General features: G+C 43.6%; 1 protein-coding gene across 2 annotated transcripts in view; it reads right to left on the bottom strand.

The window, feature by feature from the left end:
* Positions 1-495, bottom strand: part of LOC126191037 (allergen Tha p 1-like) — a 30402-nt gene extending 29907 nt beyond the window's left edge. For both annotated transcript variants that reach the window (XM_049931745.1, XM_049931744.1), the window contains exon 1: positions 273-495. In XM_049931745.1, the coding sequence (XP_049787702.1) occupies positions 273-453 (181 nt within the window). In that variant the 5' untranslated portion in view covers positions 454-495. The remainder of the gene's footprint in view (positions 1-272) is intronic.
* Between the last annotated feature and the right edge of the window lie 18410 nt (positions 496-18905).

The following is an 18905-nucleotide window of genomic DNA, read 5'->3' as shown; positions in this document are numbered from 1 at the left end:
ACGGTTTCCAAAGGTAGCTGGAGCACACAGCCGCCTTACCCTCATGATATTCAATAGGCCGCTAAAACTTTGAAGCTGAAATCTCGAAAACGCCTGAAAAGTTCATCGTAGCAGAGCAATATTTGTTACATTAAGTGTGTGCTACAGATGTGTGCGTGATGAGCAAAATCGGTAACACTTTGGATGTCTGCTTCCCTCTTAAATCAGGTGTAAGAAAGATAACGTATATCAATAAAGAGGCAAGCAAGTTGTGTGGCCAGCACTGCACTCACCCTTGAGCTCCTTCCCGTCAGGGGTGCAGGAGGCGTCGCTGTCAGAGAGGAGGCACTCGTGGTACTTCTTGAGCAGGCGGTCGTTATGCAGGATGTCGTCCAGGTCGATGTTGTCGTACTTGGAGGTGTACGCGGCGGCAGCTGCCAACAGACAAACCAGCAACAGAGTGTATTTCTGCATCGTGACTTCTGCAATGCGCTGCTGATGTGGCGTGTGGGGTGTGATCTGCCGGCCTCAGTCTCCGCTGCATTATATATACGTGCGTTCGCCGGCACGCCTGACGTCACTGCGAATGTCTACGCAGGCGCCGGGCAGCGGACGCTGACCTTGACCGGTCCACGCACCTCGCCGTTTCTGAGAACAGCTAGTCGCTCTCACGAGCACTCGTGACCGTTCTCTGTAATCCAGTTTCCATGATGCCTTACTGGAAATTCCTTCTTCTTTTACTGTCCGTACACAAGTAAATAGTTGCCTCGCCAATAAACTCGGGCAAAATCATTCCCAACGACGTACTCTGGAAAAGTTTGTAACGCGGATTATGTTTTCTTGGGAGTCATAGCATAGCCGACTTCTCTGGATTGTGGGTCATGAGTAAAGGCACATAGGAGCCTGAAAAATCTGGTTGAAACGTCTTGTCCAAACAGTGTTTTAAGAAAATGAAACTGGCTATGTATCCAGAACGAAGTGTTACCGAATCTGATGTATACCGTATCAAATCTCTTGCAGGTCATGTGTTCCTATAACAGTTATGGAAGAACGGAGACGCCGGCCGGAGTGGCCATGTGGTTCTAGGCGCGACAGTCTGGAACCGCGTGACCGCTACGGTCGCAGGTTCGAATCCTGCCTCGGGCATGGGTGTGTGTGATGTCCGTAGGTTAGTTAGGTTTAAGTAGTTCTAAGTTCTAGGGTGCTGATTAGCACAGCAGTCCCATACTGCTCAGAGCCATTTGAACAATTTTTTTTAAGAATGGAAACAAAAATCAATGAGACAGTGCCAGGAAATCTGTTTCATTTAGGAAAATAATCTCAGAGGAGGCATTTTGACCTAATGGTTTCGTTTGTTAGATTGCTCTGCATAAATAAATCCGTCTAAATCGACGATATCACGCACAATAGCGAGAAATGTGCAGTCATTTAACGTAGTCCCTCATATTTTCTTTGCTCTGGTGCGATAGTTAACGGTCTTTCCGGAATAGAGTTTTTATTCTCGACTGAATCCGCCTACCAACAAGTATCTTGTGTATCTGTGTGAAAAACAATGTTATGGAGAAAGGAAGATATGCTATTATATTCCCTAAATGAATGATCAGACAAGTAATGGGGTCGCTCTTGAAGGAATACTCTGATTTTCAACGAACCTGTTGATACTGGATGCAAACAGTTCATGCAGGATCGTTTCTAACATGGACACAGTTTGTGGGAATACGCAGGTGGCAATTTCTCGATCTAACCTTGAGTTATGTATCACTGGTAAACAATGTAAAATTTTTGTTCGTTTTCTACTTTAGTCTCTGAACGACCTATTAAACAATCTTTTAAAAATAGTATACATACTCCATGGTAAAAAGGACCTAGTGATAAAAAGTTTTCAACTGTCAAACGCCCTACATACTCGTGTTATCTCGGCACCATGTAGCTTCTGAGTTGTACTTTGATTTAGGAAGCTCTTTATCAGGCATAACCGGGACGTACGCAGGCGTGCTGAGAGGTAATGCCCCATATTTTTTATTCCGTTCTCAATATAGTTTGAGCTGTTGCACTACTGGCCATTAAAATTGCTACACCACGAAGATGACGTGCTACAGACGCGAAATTTAACCGACAGGAAGAAGATGCTGTGATATGCAAATGATTAGCTTTTCGGAGCATTCACACAACATTGGCGCCAGTGGCGACACCTACAACTTCCTGACATGGGGAAAGTTTCCAACCGATTTCTCATACACTAACAGCAGTTGACCGGCTTTGCCTGGTGAAACGTTGTTGTGAAGCCTCGTATAAGGAGGAGAAATGCGTACCATCACGCTTCCGACTTTGATAAAGGTCGGATTGTAGCCTATAGCGATTGCGGTTTATCGTATCGCGACATAGCTGCTCGCATTGGTGGATATCCAATGACTGTTAGCAGATTCTGGAATCATTTGGTTCAGGAGGGTAATACGGAACGCCGTGCTGGATCCCAACGGCTTCGTATCACTAGCAGTCGAGTTGACAGGCATCTCATCCGCATGGCTGTAAAGGATCGTGCAGCCACGTCTCGAACCCTGTGTCAACAGACGGGGATGTTTGCAAAACAACAACCATCTGCACGAACAGTTCGACGACGTTTGCAGCAGCATGGAATATCAGCTCGGAGACCATGGCTGCGGTTACCCTTGACGCTGTATCACAGCCAGGATCGCCTGTGATGGTGTAATCAACGACGAACCTGGGTGCACAAATGGCAAAATGTCATTTTTTTTGTTGACCGAGGTTCTGTTTACAGCATCATTACGGTCGCATCCGTGTTTGGCGACATCGCGGTGAACACACGTTGGAAGCATGTATTCGTCATCGCCATACTGGCATATCACCCGGCGTGATGGTATGGGATGCCATTGGTTACACGTCTCGGTCGCCTCTTGTTCGCATTGACGGCACTTTGAACAGTGGACGTTACATTTCAGATATGTTACGACCTGTGGCTCTACCCTTCATTCGATCCCTGCGAAACCCTACATTTCAGCAGGATAATGTACGACCGCATGTTGCAGGTCCTGTACGGGCCTTTCTGGACACAGAAAACGTTCGACTGCTGCCCTGGCCAGCACATTCTCCAGTTCTCTCACCAACTGAAAACGTCTGGTCAATGGTGGCCGAGCAACTGACTCGTCACAATACGCCAGTCACTACTCTTGATGAACTGTGGTATCGTGTTGAAGCTGCATGGGCAGCTTTACCTGTAGACACCATCCAAGCTCTTGTTGACTCAATGCCCAGGCGTATCAAGGCCGTTATTACGGCCAGACGTGGTTGTTCTGGGTACTGATTTCTCAGGATCGATTCACCCAAATTGCGTGAAAATGTAATAACATGTCAGTTCTAGTATAATATATTTGTTCAGTGAATACCCGTTTATCATCTGCATTTCTTCTTGGTGTAGCAATTTTAATGGTCTGTAGTGTATATGTCATGTATATTAATCTGTCGAGTTTCCCACTTCTGTCGATAGAGGACTCCAACTTGCGACGTATACCAGTGTGTAACGTAAGTATGTCGACACGTGAGGAACAGCGTGCTGTACTCTAATTTAGAATTCGAAGAGTTCCTCCACACATGGAGCACCCTTTCCTTCAGGTAGATAGTGCGAGATCAGACACGAGCACTACGACATTTGCATCAGTCTGACATCTTCGGTTCCCTGTCATCGATCTTCCTCCACAGAGTGATAACTTCGCCCCATCATACTTTCATCTGCTTCCAGAACTTGAAAAACTTCACCGTGGACTTCGTTTTGATAGAGACGGTGCCGACAGAGTTAAGGTTGTGACTCAATAGTTGCGGTATCTACAAACATTCTACTGTTGCGGTATCTACAAACTGGTCTCTCACTGGGAGAAACGTGTTCTTCACCAGGGTGATGTCATTGAGAAATAATTACATTGACATGAAGGATAAAGATATAGAATGTTTTATTTAAAAAGCTTTCAGTGTTTCAGATAAAAAGTTCCGAGCTATTACTTTTCAGCCTACCCCCATATTTAACTGCACTTTCTATAAGTAGTATCCTCACATTAGCTGAGTGGTCAGCATGTGTGACTGCCATGAAGCAGACCCAGGTTCGAGTCCCGTTCAGGTCGGAGATTTTCTTCGTTCGAAGACTGGGTGTTCTGTTGTCCTCGTCATCGTCGACATGCAAGTTGCCCAAGGTGGCGTCCACTGAAAAGACGTGCAACTCGGCGGCCGAACAACCCCATGTTGGGACTCCCATAAATCAATGACCTATCATACTTTCATTTCAGTCTTCCCAAATTAAGATTTATAAGGATATATTTAATAACGGTGATTAGCGAGAAACTTAGCAATCTATAACTGCTGGCTGTAGAGACAGAACTGTCTGGAAGCTTGGAATTTCTAACTGTTATTGACGATTCAGTAACGGCGGCGAGTAACATGTATAATGCAGATGTCTGAAAATACATAACCGGCATTGGCTCCAGACATAACGATTTTCTTAAAAACTGAGTAAATGACTGTGGGCTGCAGGCCTCGGATTCGTTGGAAGTGATGTACTTTCTCCCTATTCGAATGGACATTTAAACCAATAGAGCTCAGACTGGGCAGTCATGAACAGTTCTTCCGATGTTACAACTTCATAAAAACAGAACCGCCTACAAGAAGGCTGATTTAACAACAGATAGAGCCAAGTTTTTAAAATACGAGACGAGCTATAAAATAACATTAAAGTGCCTCAGACTCTCTGTCGTAACATTTATTGAATAATTTTCCTAGGCAAAATTGTAGCTATACATTGTAACTGCGTATTCGAAAATATTGACACCAACAATAAAAACGATCTCAACAACGACTCAACGGGATTTTCTTACAAAAAAGATCAGCAGTACAAATACATTGTTACTTCCTTGTTGAAATGAATGTGCTGTTTGTTAATAAGAATAGGTTAAAAGACGAACTGTACTTATTTTTGCTTGATCAGCTCTGCTACAGATATTATGTCCTCTATGCTTGCTTTTAAGGGAGTTTGTATTCGTGTTAATATGTGCTCGTTTGGGTGGAAAGGAGGGGCTAGGCGGCGGGAGCGTGGCAGTAGGCAGTGTTTAATTTACTACCTTGTAGACAGATTAAGCACTATCAAAGTGTAAGTTAAAATCATCTATGAAAATGGTCATATGTTGCTACTGAAATGATGTGGTTCTGTAAAAAAATTGACCTGTTCCACATCACAGCGAGCTACAGAGAATATGATGCGGCACGCCACGAATTCTGCTCCTATGCCAAGCTCTTCACACCAGAACGGCACCTACAGCGTACGCCCTCAGTTATATGTTTGATGTGTTCCAATCCCTTCCTGTATCTACGGTTTCTGTCTTCCACAGCTCCTTTTAACAACATGGAAGTTATTCCCTGACGTTTTAAAACAAGTCCTATCATCGGGTCCCTTCTTTTGTTAGTATTTTACGTAATTTCCTTTCTTCTCCGATTTTGAGGAGAATCACCTCATTCCTCAGTCCTCCTAATTTTCAATATTCTTCCATAACACCACATTACAAACACTTCGATCATCATTTGTTTCTGTTTCCCCACAATCCATGTTTCATTATTATACAATGCTGTGCTCCAAAGGTACAGTCTCAGAAATTTCATCGTCAAACTTAGGTCTATGTTTTATATCAATAGAATTCTCTTGGCAGCAACGCCTCCTTTGCTTGTGCTAGTCTGCTTTTCCGTTCTCTTTGCATCGTCCGTCACAGGTTATTTTGATACCAATGTAGCAGAATTCCATAACTTCGGCTACTTTGTGGTCACCATTTGTAATGTTAAGTTTTTTGCTGTTCTCATTTCTGCTACCTCTAATTACTGTCGTCTTTCTTCGGTCTCCTCTCAGTCGATATTCAGTACTCACTGATTGTTCATTCCATTTATCAGATCTAGACAATTTCTTCTTCACCTCCACCGAGGATAGTAATGTCATCAGCGAATCCTGTCGTTGTTATCTTTTCACTCTAAATTTTTTTATCTATTTTCGTCACTGCTTCGTCGATGTATCGAATGAACAGTAGGGGCGAAAGACTGCATCCCAGAATTACCCCATTTTAATGTGAGCACTTCGTCATTGGTTTTCCTGTAATATTATCCTCTCTTGGTTCTTCTACATACTGTGTACTGCTCGTCTCACTCTACATATTACTCCTATTTTCCTCAAGTTACGAATATCTTGCTCTATATTAACTGTCCAATGCTTCTTCCAGATCGAGAAATCTTGCGAACGTGTCTTGGTTTTCTTTAGTTTTGGTTCCATTACCGACGGCAAGACCAAGACTGCAGGTCTCGTCTCTTTATGTTTCCTAAAAGCAAACTTATCTTCAACTACCAGATACTCAATTTTCTTATCCATTCTTCTGTGTATCATTCTTGTCATCAACTTGGATGAATTAGCTGTGAAGCTGATTGTGCGACAGTTCTTGCAAATACCTGCTCTTGCTAACTTCGGAATTAAATGGACGATATGTTTCCGTAAGTCGGACTGCACGTCGGCAGACACTCGTCTCCATATCATGGAAGATTGCTTTGTGTTTTCTATATTATGACTCAATCCATCTGACGATTATCTTCCTTTAGATATCTTCACATTTTTCCTGCATCCACTTCGCCCTCGCTTCCCGGTACTTCCTATTTACACTGATCAGCCAGACCGCTTTGATCACCTACCTAATAGCTGATATGTCCTTCTTGCACAGACACCAGCGGCGACATGTCATGTTATGGAAGCAATGAGGCGTTAGTAGGTCACCAGAAGGAGTTTGCACCACGTCTTCACACGCAAGTCACCTGATTCCTGTAAATTCCACGGAGGAGGAGATGAGATCTGAGGCCACGTTCAATCACAACTCAGGTGTGTTCGATCTTATTCAGACCTGGCGAGTTGGGGCCAACACACCAACTGGAACTTGGCACCATGTTTCTCGAACCACTCCATCACAATTCTGGCCATGTATTATGGCACATTATTTTGTTGAAAAATGCCACTGCCTTCGGAAAACATGATCATCATGGAAGGGTGTACGTGGTCTGAAACCAGTGTACGATACTCCTGGGCCGTCATGGTGCTCACGTAAATGTTGGCCACAGCATAATGGACCCACCACCAGCCTGTCTCCATCCCGCAGATCAGCTGTCAAAGAGCTGTTTCCCAGGCAGACGGCAGATTCGCGCCCTCCCATAGGCATGATGAAGAATGTATCGGATTTCATCAGACCATGCAATGCCCTTCCATTGCGCCAATGTCCATTGCCGATGGTCAAGTGCCCATTTCAGTCGTAGTTGCGAATGGCGTCGTGGTAGCCTTGGTACCTGCATGGGTCGTCGGCTGGAGAGGCCCATTGTGCTGAGTTTTCAGACGCACTTACACTCAGTCCAGCACTAAAGTCTGATGATAGTTCCCCCACAGTTCCTGATTTACCAGTCTACCACATTACGGTGTCTGACATCTGTAGTGAGAGTGGCCACCCAACCTCACCTCGGTTTCGTCACGTGTTTAAGGCACTCACCACAGCGTTCCTCGAGCATCCGACAAGTCGTGCAGTTTCCGAAATGCTCGTGCCGATTGTCCGGGACGTCGCAATCTTTTCTCGGTGAAACTCAGATAGTTCGCATGCCTTCTCCTTCTACACACGGGCTGCACGGTCACTGCTACTACATGCACCGCGCGTGTGTCTGACTAGCAGTCATTCTTCTCCAGGTGACGCTGCTATCGCCTGGACGGGGCTTATATCGAGAATAGGTCGGTGTTCATAATGTTCTGGCTGATCAGTGTATTTCATCCCTGAATGATTGATATTGCTGTATTCCCGTCTTTCCTTCAACATTTTTGTACTTCTTTCGTCAATCAAATTAAGTGTTTTAAATGTCACCCAAGGTTTCTTCGCAGCTACGTTCTTAGCACCTACGTTTGTGCTTCCAACATTTGTGATTGCTGTTTTTCGAGAAGTCTACTCCCACTCAAGTGAATGTCCTTCTACACTGATTCTTACGTTCGGTTCTCTTAAACTTCAGTCTAATCATCATTATTACTAAATTCTGATCTGAACCTAAAACTACCCCTAAGTACCTCTTACAATCCAGTACATTTCGGAATCTCTCTCTGACCACGAAGTTATCCAGCTGGAATCTTCTGATACCTACAGGCCTTCTCCAAGTATACCTCCGCCTCTTGTAATTCTTGAACGAGTATTCGATATTACGAATTAAAAATTTTGCAGAACTCATTTAGACTTTCTCCACGCTTATTCCTGTCACCAATCCCATATTCTCCCATAACACTTTTTCTATTCCTTCCGCTACAACCCCTTTCACTACCTCCTTTTACAATGCGCTCATATACTTTCTCTATCTCCTCCTCTTCTGCTTGCGCCGTCCGCACCTGTACCTAAATAATTTTTGTAGGCGCTGGTTTGCTATAGAATCTGACCAGAGAAACACTATCACTAAACCGGTCTGGGTAACGGACTCTCTGTCCTAACTTCAAAATCATAGCGAATCGTACTCAAACCATACCAATTTCTGCTGCTGTTGACGCAGAGACCAATTTTAGCCCCTAATAGCCCAGAAAAAGAACAAAACGCTGTAGCTGAGATCACCAGCGTCACAAAGACTTCAGTGATCCATAAATATGCATTGAGAGAACCAGTTTGTATGGAGACTACAAATTTTAACGCCTCTTAGAACAGATAAATTATGAGTTATGGGTTGTGAACATGTCCGAAGAGGAGGACGGTGTATTTGGGTACTGTGAGAGACTGCTGTCGGGACCAATGTGCAACCCGGACGGAAATCAGTGTACGTAAAACTGCGCAATTTTAACGTCGCGGTTGCACCGAATTTCCCTCTCACACATACGGACTGCTTGGTCGACTGCAATAAGGATTATCTATGTCTCGGTAAGGTACTACGTCTAATGTAACGCTTTTAATAATATGCACCTGAAATGCGATGGTGAAGAATGAAACAGTGATTGTCGTGTCTCTCGATAACCCATGTACGCTTCTTCACAAAAAGAGTGAAGCAATGAGAAGGGAAGAAGCAAACTATATGAAACTTCACGGGCTGAGGACGTCTGTGACTTTGTTTTGGTCATCACAAAATCGAGTAAAATTTCCGAAGGACTTGGCGCTATGAGGCCATGTATCATTATGAGGATGTGTCACTTTTTTCCTACATCATGCAATTATTCGGTTGGGAAGCAAGTCACAGACCGTTATATCTACCTCAGAGGCTACGTTGTCCACAACTATTTGAACTAGTCGTTGTTATTCTGTATACTGGCATTGGGATAGAGTTAACGTGCGAGCTTGCCCCACACGTGTGGGACAGATTTGTCAGTCTTGCTGACAACGGAAGTACATCAGCATCACGGAGGTTGTTCGCAGAGACACTTCGCGTGTGTGGAAACTGGCACCATGATACCGTAGCATGAGGAGTAACACATGAGGACGCAGGATGACCGTAAAGTACCATGTCCAATCTCCCTTCTAACAGCTTTATCCAAAATTTTTGAGAAATTAATGTATTCAAGAGTAGCTTCACATATCTGTAAAAATGAAGTACTAACAAAATGTCAGTTTGGTTTCCAGAAAGGTTTTTCAACAGAAAATGCCATATATGCTTTCACCAGTCAAATTTTGAATGATCTGAATAACCGAAAACCACCCATTGGGATTTTTTGTGATCTCTCAAAGGCTTTTGATTGTGTAAATCATGAAATTCTGCTAGACAAGCTCAAGTATTGTGGCATGAGTGGGACAGTGCACAAATGGTTTAATTCGTACCTAACTGGAAGAGTGCAGAAAGTTGAAATAAGTAGTTCTCGTAACATGCAAAGATCAGCACATTCCTCAAACTGGGGAACTATCAAGAATGGGGTTCCACAAGGGTCAGTCTTGGGTCCTTTGTTGTTCTTATTATATATTAATGACTTGCCATTCTATATTCATGAAGAGGCAAAGTTAGTTCTCTTTGCTGATGATACAAGTATAGTAATCACACCTGAGAAACAAGAATTATCTGATGAAATTGTCAATACTGTCTTTCAGAAAATTACTAAGTAGTTCCTTGTAAACGGACTCTCACTGAATTTTGATAAGACACAGTACATACAGTTCCGTACAGTGAATGGTATGACGCCATTAATAAATATAGACCTTAATCAGAAGCATATAGCTAAGGTAGAATATTCCAAATTTTTAGGTATGTCCATTGATGAGAGATTAAATTGGAAGAAACACATTGATGATCTGCTGAAACGTTTGAGTTCAGCTACTTATGCAATAAGGGTCATTGCAAATTTTGGTGATAAACATCTTAGTAAATTAGCTTACTACGCCTATTTTCACTCATTGCTTTCATATGGCATCATATTTTGGGGTAATTCATCACTGAGGAATAAAGTATTTATTGCACAAAAGCGTGTAATCAGAATAATAGCTGGAGTCCACCCATGATCATCCTGCAGACATTTATTTAAGGCTCTAGGGATATTCACAGTAGCTTCTCAGTATATATACTCTCTTATGAAATTTGTTATTAACAACCAAACCCAATTCAAAAGTAATAGCAGTGTGCATAACTACAATACTAGGACAAAGGACGATCTTCACTATTCAAGATTAAATCTAACTTTGGCACAGAAAGGGGTGAATTATACTGGCACTAAAGTCTTTGGTCACTTACCAAATAGTATGAAAAGTCTGACAGATAACCAACAAGTATTTAAGAAGAAATTAAAAGAATTTCTGAATGACAACTCCTTCTACTCCATAGAGGAATTTTTAGATATAAATTAAGAAAAAAAATTATTAAAAAATAAAAATAAAAATAAAAAATAAAGAAAAATAAAAAAACACACAAAAAAATAAGGTTGTTATATTAACTTAAGTATATTGTTAAATTAACCTAATTATGTCATGTATTGGAAAATTCGACTCGTTCCACATCATTACGAAATATCGTATTCACGATCCATGGAACTAGTATTAATCTAATCTAATCTAATCTAATCCATTCTGACAAGAGCTCACCGCCAGTCGTGATGCATAAAGTCATACCCCAGTGCTCCCCCACACCATAACGCACCAGCCATAAAATTATTTCATTACGCAATTCTAAGATTGTTCCATTGAACGTTAGTCTCACTTTTACTGTAGAAAAATAATAAGTACCTGTGGGGTTCTTGTCATCGGAGTTCAAATGTTGTAATATCGATAGAAAGAGTTAGTGTCTGATTATTTCTGCAGTTTAAAGTGCCGCTCCATACGCTCGCGTATTGGCGACAAACAAAGCACAGTCTGGACTGCTGCGGACACAAAACTTAACACACTCATAGTTGGTTATTTAGTTACAAATACAAGTCTGTACACTAGAATTTCATTGTAAACTTTACGTTGTATTTTTCCTTTGATCACTTATGACTATCTTTTACAATATTTAAAGGAACAAACCTCAGCTTATTTTCGATATCATCCGCTTCATACAACATAGAAAAGAAGAACATAAGAAGGAAGAATTCCACAGAAAATAAAAGCCAATACACTCTTCTGGTGGTATTACCTTTTGTTATGTAGTTATTCTTTGTAGGAAACTGGTTATAAAATAATTATTTCATAATGTAATAATAATTCACAATACAATCATAAGTCTTTTCTCAGTCAAAAGTCCTGTTTCAAGAAACATTCGTTAACTGATAAGTCTCGAGCACTGTCCCATACACTGGCGACACAAAGTATTCGCGTTGACATTACGATCTCTCCACATATCTCTGCTGCAGTTTCCGACGATGGTCAGTCTCGTTACTGTTGCACCACGATTCATTGTTGTACACACTGCGTCATCATTCATCAGCAGCCCATGCTTCCCAGTCTCTTCACCACTCCCAAACACAGCCGTTTGTATTGTAATCTTAGCAACAGCCTACACATGTCATGGTAATGCCCCAGTCCGGCTGCTGCTGGTCTCTGACGAATCGATCAGGATCATACAGTTTGTTGCAGGGAATCCATTACTTGTTCTCTAATGACAGGTCAAATGTGAAGTGATTGCGGTGTGCTTGGTGCGCAGTACAGCAGTCCTTCTCTGTGGTGGTCAGACTCAGTCGACGGGAATTTTGAGATGAATCTACCTCCACTCACGTTCCCCTGCAATCCAGCATTGGGCAACTGGCACATCAGAATGCGTGACAAATCTGGCTATTGCACGATTCGACCAGCTGGCCAAAAGGAGACCCACTATAGGGTCCCTTCAAAACTCCTTCAGATGCTGATAACGCTGTCTCACACGAGAGCGCAGCATGTCTGTGTCCTTCACAGTGATCATTCAACGTCTGACGATGTTCATGCTCCTTGCATACCCTACCAGGGCTGGTGACAACGTTAACCGTTAGCAACCTTAATCCTCTCTGGTTGCCATTCTACCTGTCAGAGAAAATTCCAACTCATAACATACATACGCTATGAAGTTTCATAGACATTTGACCATATTTCCTGAGTGATTCAATTTTATTGTCAGGCTGTGCAGAACATATCAAGCTTCCTGATGTAACATGATTCCTACAGGCAAAATTAAAATCGTTTGCATTTAGCTAGCCAGAAGTTTTACATAGCGCTGGGGGATAACTATGTCCCCAGCACCATATGAACCTTTGTTAGCATACGATGAAACATCGCATTACACAGAAAAGAGGATGCAGTAACTACAATGATCTCTCTGACGAAAGAATATGCAACAGCAAGAAAAAGTTGCACGACATAATCGACAGATGTATGCATGTTTTTACATCTGAAATATGATGTCTACCCAGTTTGGCGATAGCCGCATAAGAGTGGCACTAGCAGCGCCACTATGTGAATGCAAATCAGGTTTGCTTTAAATACGCGCTGTAACGTTCGTGAGCTTTACTTAACTTTGAGACTGAACGTGCTGAGTCGAGTAACTGGTCTATGAGAAGCTGGATGTTCCATCTGCTGTACTGAAGAAAGACGTTGCAGGAATGTGGCCAATGTACATAATTTCGCGGTGGTCACGAAAATGTACTGTCGAAGGAGGAGCAGTCTATAGACAGCCATGTTGCACTACCTAGAGTTAAGATTGCTGGCCGCGCTGGCCGAGTGGCTGTGGGCGCTTCAGTCCGGAACCGCGCGACTGCTACGGTCGCAGGTTCGAATCCTGCCTCGGGCATGGGTGTGTGTGATGTCATTAGGTTAGTTAGGTTTAAGTAGTTCTACGTTCTAGGGGACTGATGACCTCAGATGTTAAGTCCCATAGTGCTCAGAGCCATTTGAATCATTTGAACCTCACGCAAAAATAACAATCAAATCCCATGGTACTGTATACGTGCAAAACATTCATACTAAAGTTGCAAATTTGTCTGTATGATCACCACTCCGCATTCTCAGACTGCATCGAGTACATGCGTTAATTCGAACATGCGACCGTAGCGGTTGACCGGTTCCAGACTGAAGCGCCTAGAACCGCTCGGCCATTACGGGATTTTTTGTGATTTTGTATGTACGTGCTATTAGGTGAAAATAATGTCCTAAGTGAGATGTTAAATAAATTTTAATCGTTTGCATTACAATTCAGTGTATTCTCATTCCGGGTATAACCTAGTGGTGGCCTTACATTCTAGCTTTGGCACATTGTAAAGAGTAACGTTTCTTCTCTCTGACGTGTTTACAGTTGGTTTCCCTTATGATAAACTCATCCCACGTGAAACATTCAGTTCTTACAGGTATGTTTCCGGTATTTTTCCTATCATTATAATGTTTGCCAAAGGGCTTTGGGAGATGTAGTAAACTTGCCATCTCTTACGGCGTCTATTTCCACACATGTCTCTCACTGGGTGACTCTTCTATGATGTGAGAAACATTTTACCAGAAGAACTGTATTAAATTGTTTTGGTATGTATACATCAACGAATACTTCTACTTAACTACTGTGGGCCGGCGGGTGTGACCGAGAGTTTCTAGGCGCTTCAGTCTGGAACCGCGCGACCGCTACGGTCGCAGGTTCGAATCCTGCCTCGGGCATGGATGTGTGTGATGTCCTTAGGTTAGTTAGGTTTAAGTACTTCTAAGTTCTCGGGGACTGATGACCTTAGATGTTAAGTCCCATAGTGCTCAGAGCCATTTGAACCATTTGAACTACTGTACTCTGGAAGCACCTAGACAGTGATGTACTTTGCTTCCACTACACGTGGTACGGAGTAGTAACATCAGAAGGCGGCAGTGTCACCGTGGCACCATACATAAGGCTGCGTGAGGGATGTGTGCCCGACGGACTGATAAAACTTCTCACAGCAGCGCTACACCAGCGGCGGGACCTCGAAGTGGTTGCATAAGCAGGTGGCAGAGCTTCAGCCAGGCACGCTGGTTAGGCTGTTAGGTGGCAATGCACGTGACATCAGAGGTCGCTGGCCCCGCGGAACTGTTTGCCTCCGTAGATCATCTGATCGCGAATAGCTTCTCTTATATACTGACGCGGCCTGGGTATTTACAGAGGCAACAAGCCGCTCTGAATAAGCTCTGGGCCAGGTGCTGACTTCAGTCGCAGTCTCGATAGGAAACTTCTCAACGTACGACATCGTGCCGCAGTGCCGCACCAGACGCCGCAGATCGTCGGAGCCGCCAGTGTCTGCCTTCACCACCACCAGAACCTGGCTGCTGCATCAGAGACGATCAGGAACGTCAGTTCGGTTATAGAACTTCACTACGTTCTTTTGTTCTCTTTCTGAGTGCATAGTAAACTTTGCCTGAGTCATCATTATGCCCTTCAGCCTAAATTCTGATTTCTGAAATTCAGCGCTAATCGAGAACTTCCACAAACTATTGTAGTGATGAACTTTTCTGCTCCTGAAAATGCAGTTTAAGTATTTTTCGGTAAAACTGTCATGTGCTGTTTACCTTGGATGTGTTCACATTGTGCCCCTAACCGGCGCAAGCATGCCATTGTGGCCGGGCTGTCCTAGGCGCTTCAGTCTGGAACCGCGCTACCGCTACGGCCGCAAGTTCGAATCATGCCAAGGGCATGGATGTGTGTGGTGTCCTTAGGTTAGTTTAGGCTTAAGTAGTTCTAAGTTCTAGGGGACTGATCAGCTCAGATGTTAAGTCCCATAGTGCTCAGAGCCATTTGAACCATTTGAACCATTTGAACATAACCGGGGCAACGCATAGCACCCAGTATTTTCAGTAGCCTCCTTGTTATTGCATATATCAGGAACTACTTTATTCTTCCCCTACGAGAAGTTCAACTAGCCCATTCTTCCGCCAATAGTTAGGTCTGCCACCACAGACAGTCCTGGAACAAAATTTTTCAAATGGCTCTGAGCACTATAGGACTTAACTTCTGAAGTCATCAGTCGCCTATAACTTAGAACTACTTAAACCTAACTAACGTAACGACATCACACACACCCATGACCGAGCCAGGATTCGAACCTGCGACCGTAGCTGTCACGCGGCTCCAGACTGTAGCGCCTAGAACCACTCGGCCACACCGGCCGGCAGTTCTGGAACCTACAACTATTGGATGTATCCACCAGACAGATCGGCAGTGGCACGTTAACAAGCCAAGCACAATATTTAAGCACCCGCACGGCGGCGCTCGCCAGTCCTCAGTAGTACCATTTCCCGTTGTCATCACAATTCCAGTTGCCTACAGGTCCCACTTGTTACTGGACAGTTGTCATGTGCGGTCATCAATTTCCGGACAGTTCCACTCTTCAGAAACCCAAGGCCGAGTGTTGAAGACTGGTCGAAGTGATAGTCGAAGTGGTTATGTATTGAGAGACAGAACTTGAACTCTCTCTATTTAGTCAGTACTGAACATCACGTGGATTAGTTGTAATTGTCTACTGTTTTAGGCTGGATTAGAGTTAGAACTTTACGTCAGTGCCACACCTTCGCACTCACAAAACAAAACAAAGAACATCCGAACAGGCCTTTTCGGTCCAACCGTACGGACCAGCCGCCGTATCATCCTCAGCACTTAGGCGTCACATGATGCGGATACGAAGGGGCACGTGGTCAGCACACTGCTCTCGCGGACGTTGTTATTTTACGTGAGCGTTGTCGTCACTTCTCAACCACGTAGCTTCTCAGTTTGCCTCACAAGGGCTGAGTGCACCCCGCTTGCCGACATCACCGGGCCCTCCCGGACGTTGACCTATCCAAGTGCTAGACAAGCTCGACAGCCCTTAACTTCGGTGATCTGACGGGATACGGTGTTACCACTGGGACAAGGCCGTTGGCCCTAACTCATGAAAAGCTGTGAATTTATTAATGTACATTACTTTAATAAATGATTGCTCGTTTCACATGTGTAACCGCGATTATTCTGTCTTTGATATACTGCCCTGTGAAGTTACCGCGCTAAACAAGATAGTAGGCCACTTACTTGAGGCCACGAAACTTAGTAGCGGGGGATTCTCTTCCTGTTACCTTTACGTTGGGCAGGCGAGTTGAATACTGCATGAAGATATGCTGTCTTCCACGCTTTACGAAACACGAATCTATACAGACTGTTTATAAATTTGCCCACCCCCAAAGGTGAGTAGTTTGTGCGGCTGACTACAGTGCGGAGGAACCGAGTTCGTTTCCCATATTGGGTGCACTCAGTCTGTTGATGTCAATTGAGAAGCTACCTGACCGAGTAGCTGCGGCTCCAGATCACGAAAACAGACAACGACCGGAAGAGCGGTCTGTTGACCCCATACTCGTCCATACCGCATGCAACGACGCCATTGGCAGATGATGACGTCGTGGTCGGTCAGCGCCGATGAACTCGGCAGGACCTTAGGACGGAGTTTACGTTTATTTATTAAATGTCTTTACTCATTTTGACAGCGTATAACGGGAAACATGTGAGAACCCCGGAAAAGTCACATTATTATACTTTGGATGTTAAATGATTAAATATATTCTGTATTACCACGTCTGGGGAACAGTTGAGTGATAGTAGGTTAATGTGACTGTGGCATTTATTGTATTTCCAGCATGCTAACAAATGTGGCATTCATCCCTACTTCTAAGTCATAAGCTACATGATCAACATTAAAAGACCTCAGTTTCGTCTCTCGTGCTGGTAGTGCACATTCCTATCCAGGAATACCCTATCAATGTGAGTTACACTGTGTACCTTCAAGAAATAGCGTAATTTTTACAGTACTGAGAATCATACGTGCTTCATTATCAAGATCACTGTGCATGCGTTGCGAACGATGAATCGTTTATGGGCATAGTGATCAGATCACTGTGCCACAGTACTGTCCAGTGACCCTTTCACCAAGGTTGTAGTTCTTTAATGAGTTTCACTTTTCATAACTTCTTTACTTTACGTGCAGTATGAGACATTATTCCATAGATATTGATCAAAATTTGCTGAAGGTAGGATGGGACCTTAAAGATATCTAGTTGAAGGACCTATACTAGTAATTTCACCTTGAGTTATATCACAGTTTGTCACATACATCACGGCTCCACGACGCGCTGCTATTAAAACTGACACCGGCCAACATCAGAAACGACACTAGCGCCCTACACATCTGAAAATGTGGGAATGTCTTATAGTCAGATTCAACGTACCTTTAGTGCTTATTGAACATTCTTTTTGTATGTAATTAACAAAAAATCCTCTGAAGCGTTACTTAAACATCAAGAGATATGAATGAATGAAAATAAAAGTAAACAGTGTCAAAATTAGTTAATGCAATATTCTAAACTACGAGGGTTGGAATTTAAATAGTGGCAACTATATATTCACAACCGATACAAAGGAGTTACATGTTTGCATCTGTTAGTGTCCTTCCAAGTAGTCACCAACGTTGTGTAGAACCCGTTGCCAGCGACGTGGAAGCCGTAGTACGCCGTTAGCAGAGCCTGTTCTGTTGATGGTGCGAATGGAGCGGTCTACTGCCTGTCGAATCTCTGGAACAGTTCTTAAGCGAATGCCACGAAGTGGTTCCTTCCTCTTCGGAATCAAATCAAAGTCACAAGGCGTTAAGTCCGGGGAGTATGGTGGATGGTACAGTACTTCCCAGTCCCATCGACCCAACAGAGCAGTCACAGCTTGCGCTGTATGCACCCGCGCATTGTCGTGCAAAATGATGGGTGGGTTGCACAGAAAGTGTCGCGGCTTCTTCCAAAAGGCTGGTATCAGTTGATGCTCCGAAAACGAACAGTAATACTGTGAATTGACGGCCTGCCGTGGAGGACGTAATGCGCTAGGATAACACCATCACAGTCGTACACGAGAATCACCATAATTTTGACCATACGGGTTCTGACGCACTTTCGACTTTCGCGGTGACCCATGCCGATTCCCCGCAAGCCTCTCGAAGACCTTGATGACACTGTCGTGGTGTACGACCTCTGGCACATTCAATCTTGATCCAACTCCGTAGTTCCTGTTTCGAAAACATAGTGAGACCGTTACGTTAGTCCGCTCGCTCAGAAGAGACTGTGTTTCCCTCGATTGTGCGCAAGGCGGGACGTGGGACCGGAGAGTCCATTTTCTCGGAGGTAAGGTAGGTATGTCAACAACGTGTTCTATCAGCGACAATAGCACATTCCATTGCATAATGTCCCACAGCAGTGTTGCCGCTATTTAAGTTCCAACTTACGTTCAATTACTTAAGGAGGAGTATTCTTTAACTTCTTTTCGTCTTTCAATCTTCCCTATCCAGTAGCACCCAGACATAGATAAAGAGTGTATTTCTTTAAGAATACGGATCAAAAAAGATTTTAAAAAACTTGATCTTTGTCAATAAAAATCCTCTAAATATGTGATCGTGTTGCCAATGTGTAAAATTCGCTGACGTTTCAGCCACTGTTGGAAAAATACCATGAATAAGACCTTTTGTACCAGTG

Source organism: Schistocerca cancellata, chromosome 6 (assembly GCF_023864275.1).
Source record: "Schistocerca cancellata isolate TAMUIC-IGC-003103 chromosome 6, iqSchCanc2.1, whole genome shotgun sequence".
Lineage (NCBI taxonomy): Eukaryota > Metazoa > Arthropoda > Insecta > Orthoptera > Acrididae > Schistocerca > Schistocerca cancellata.
This window is presented reverse-complemented; position numbering and strand designations above follow the sequence as displayed.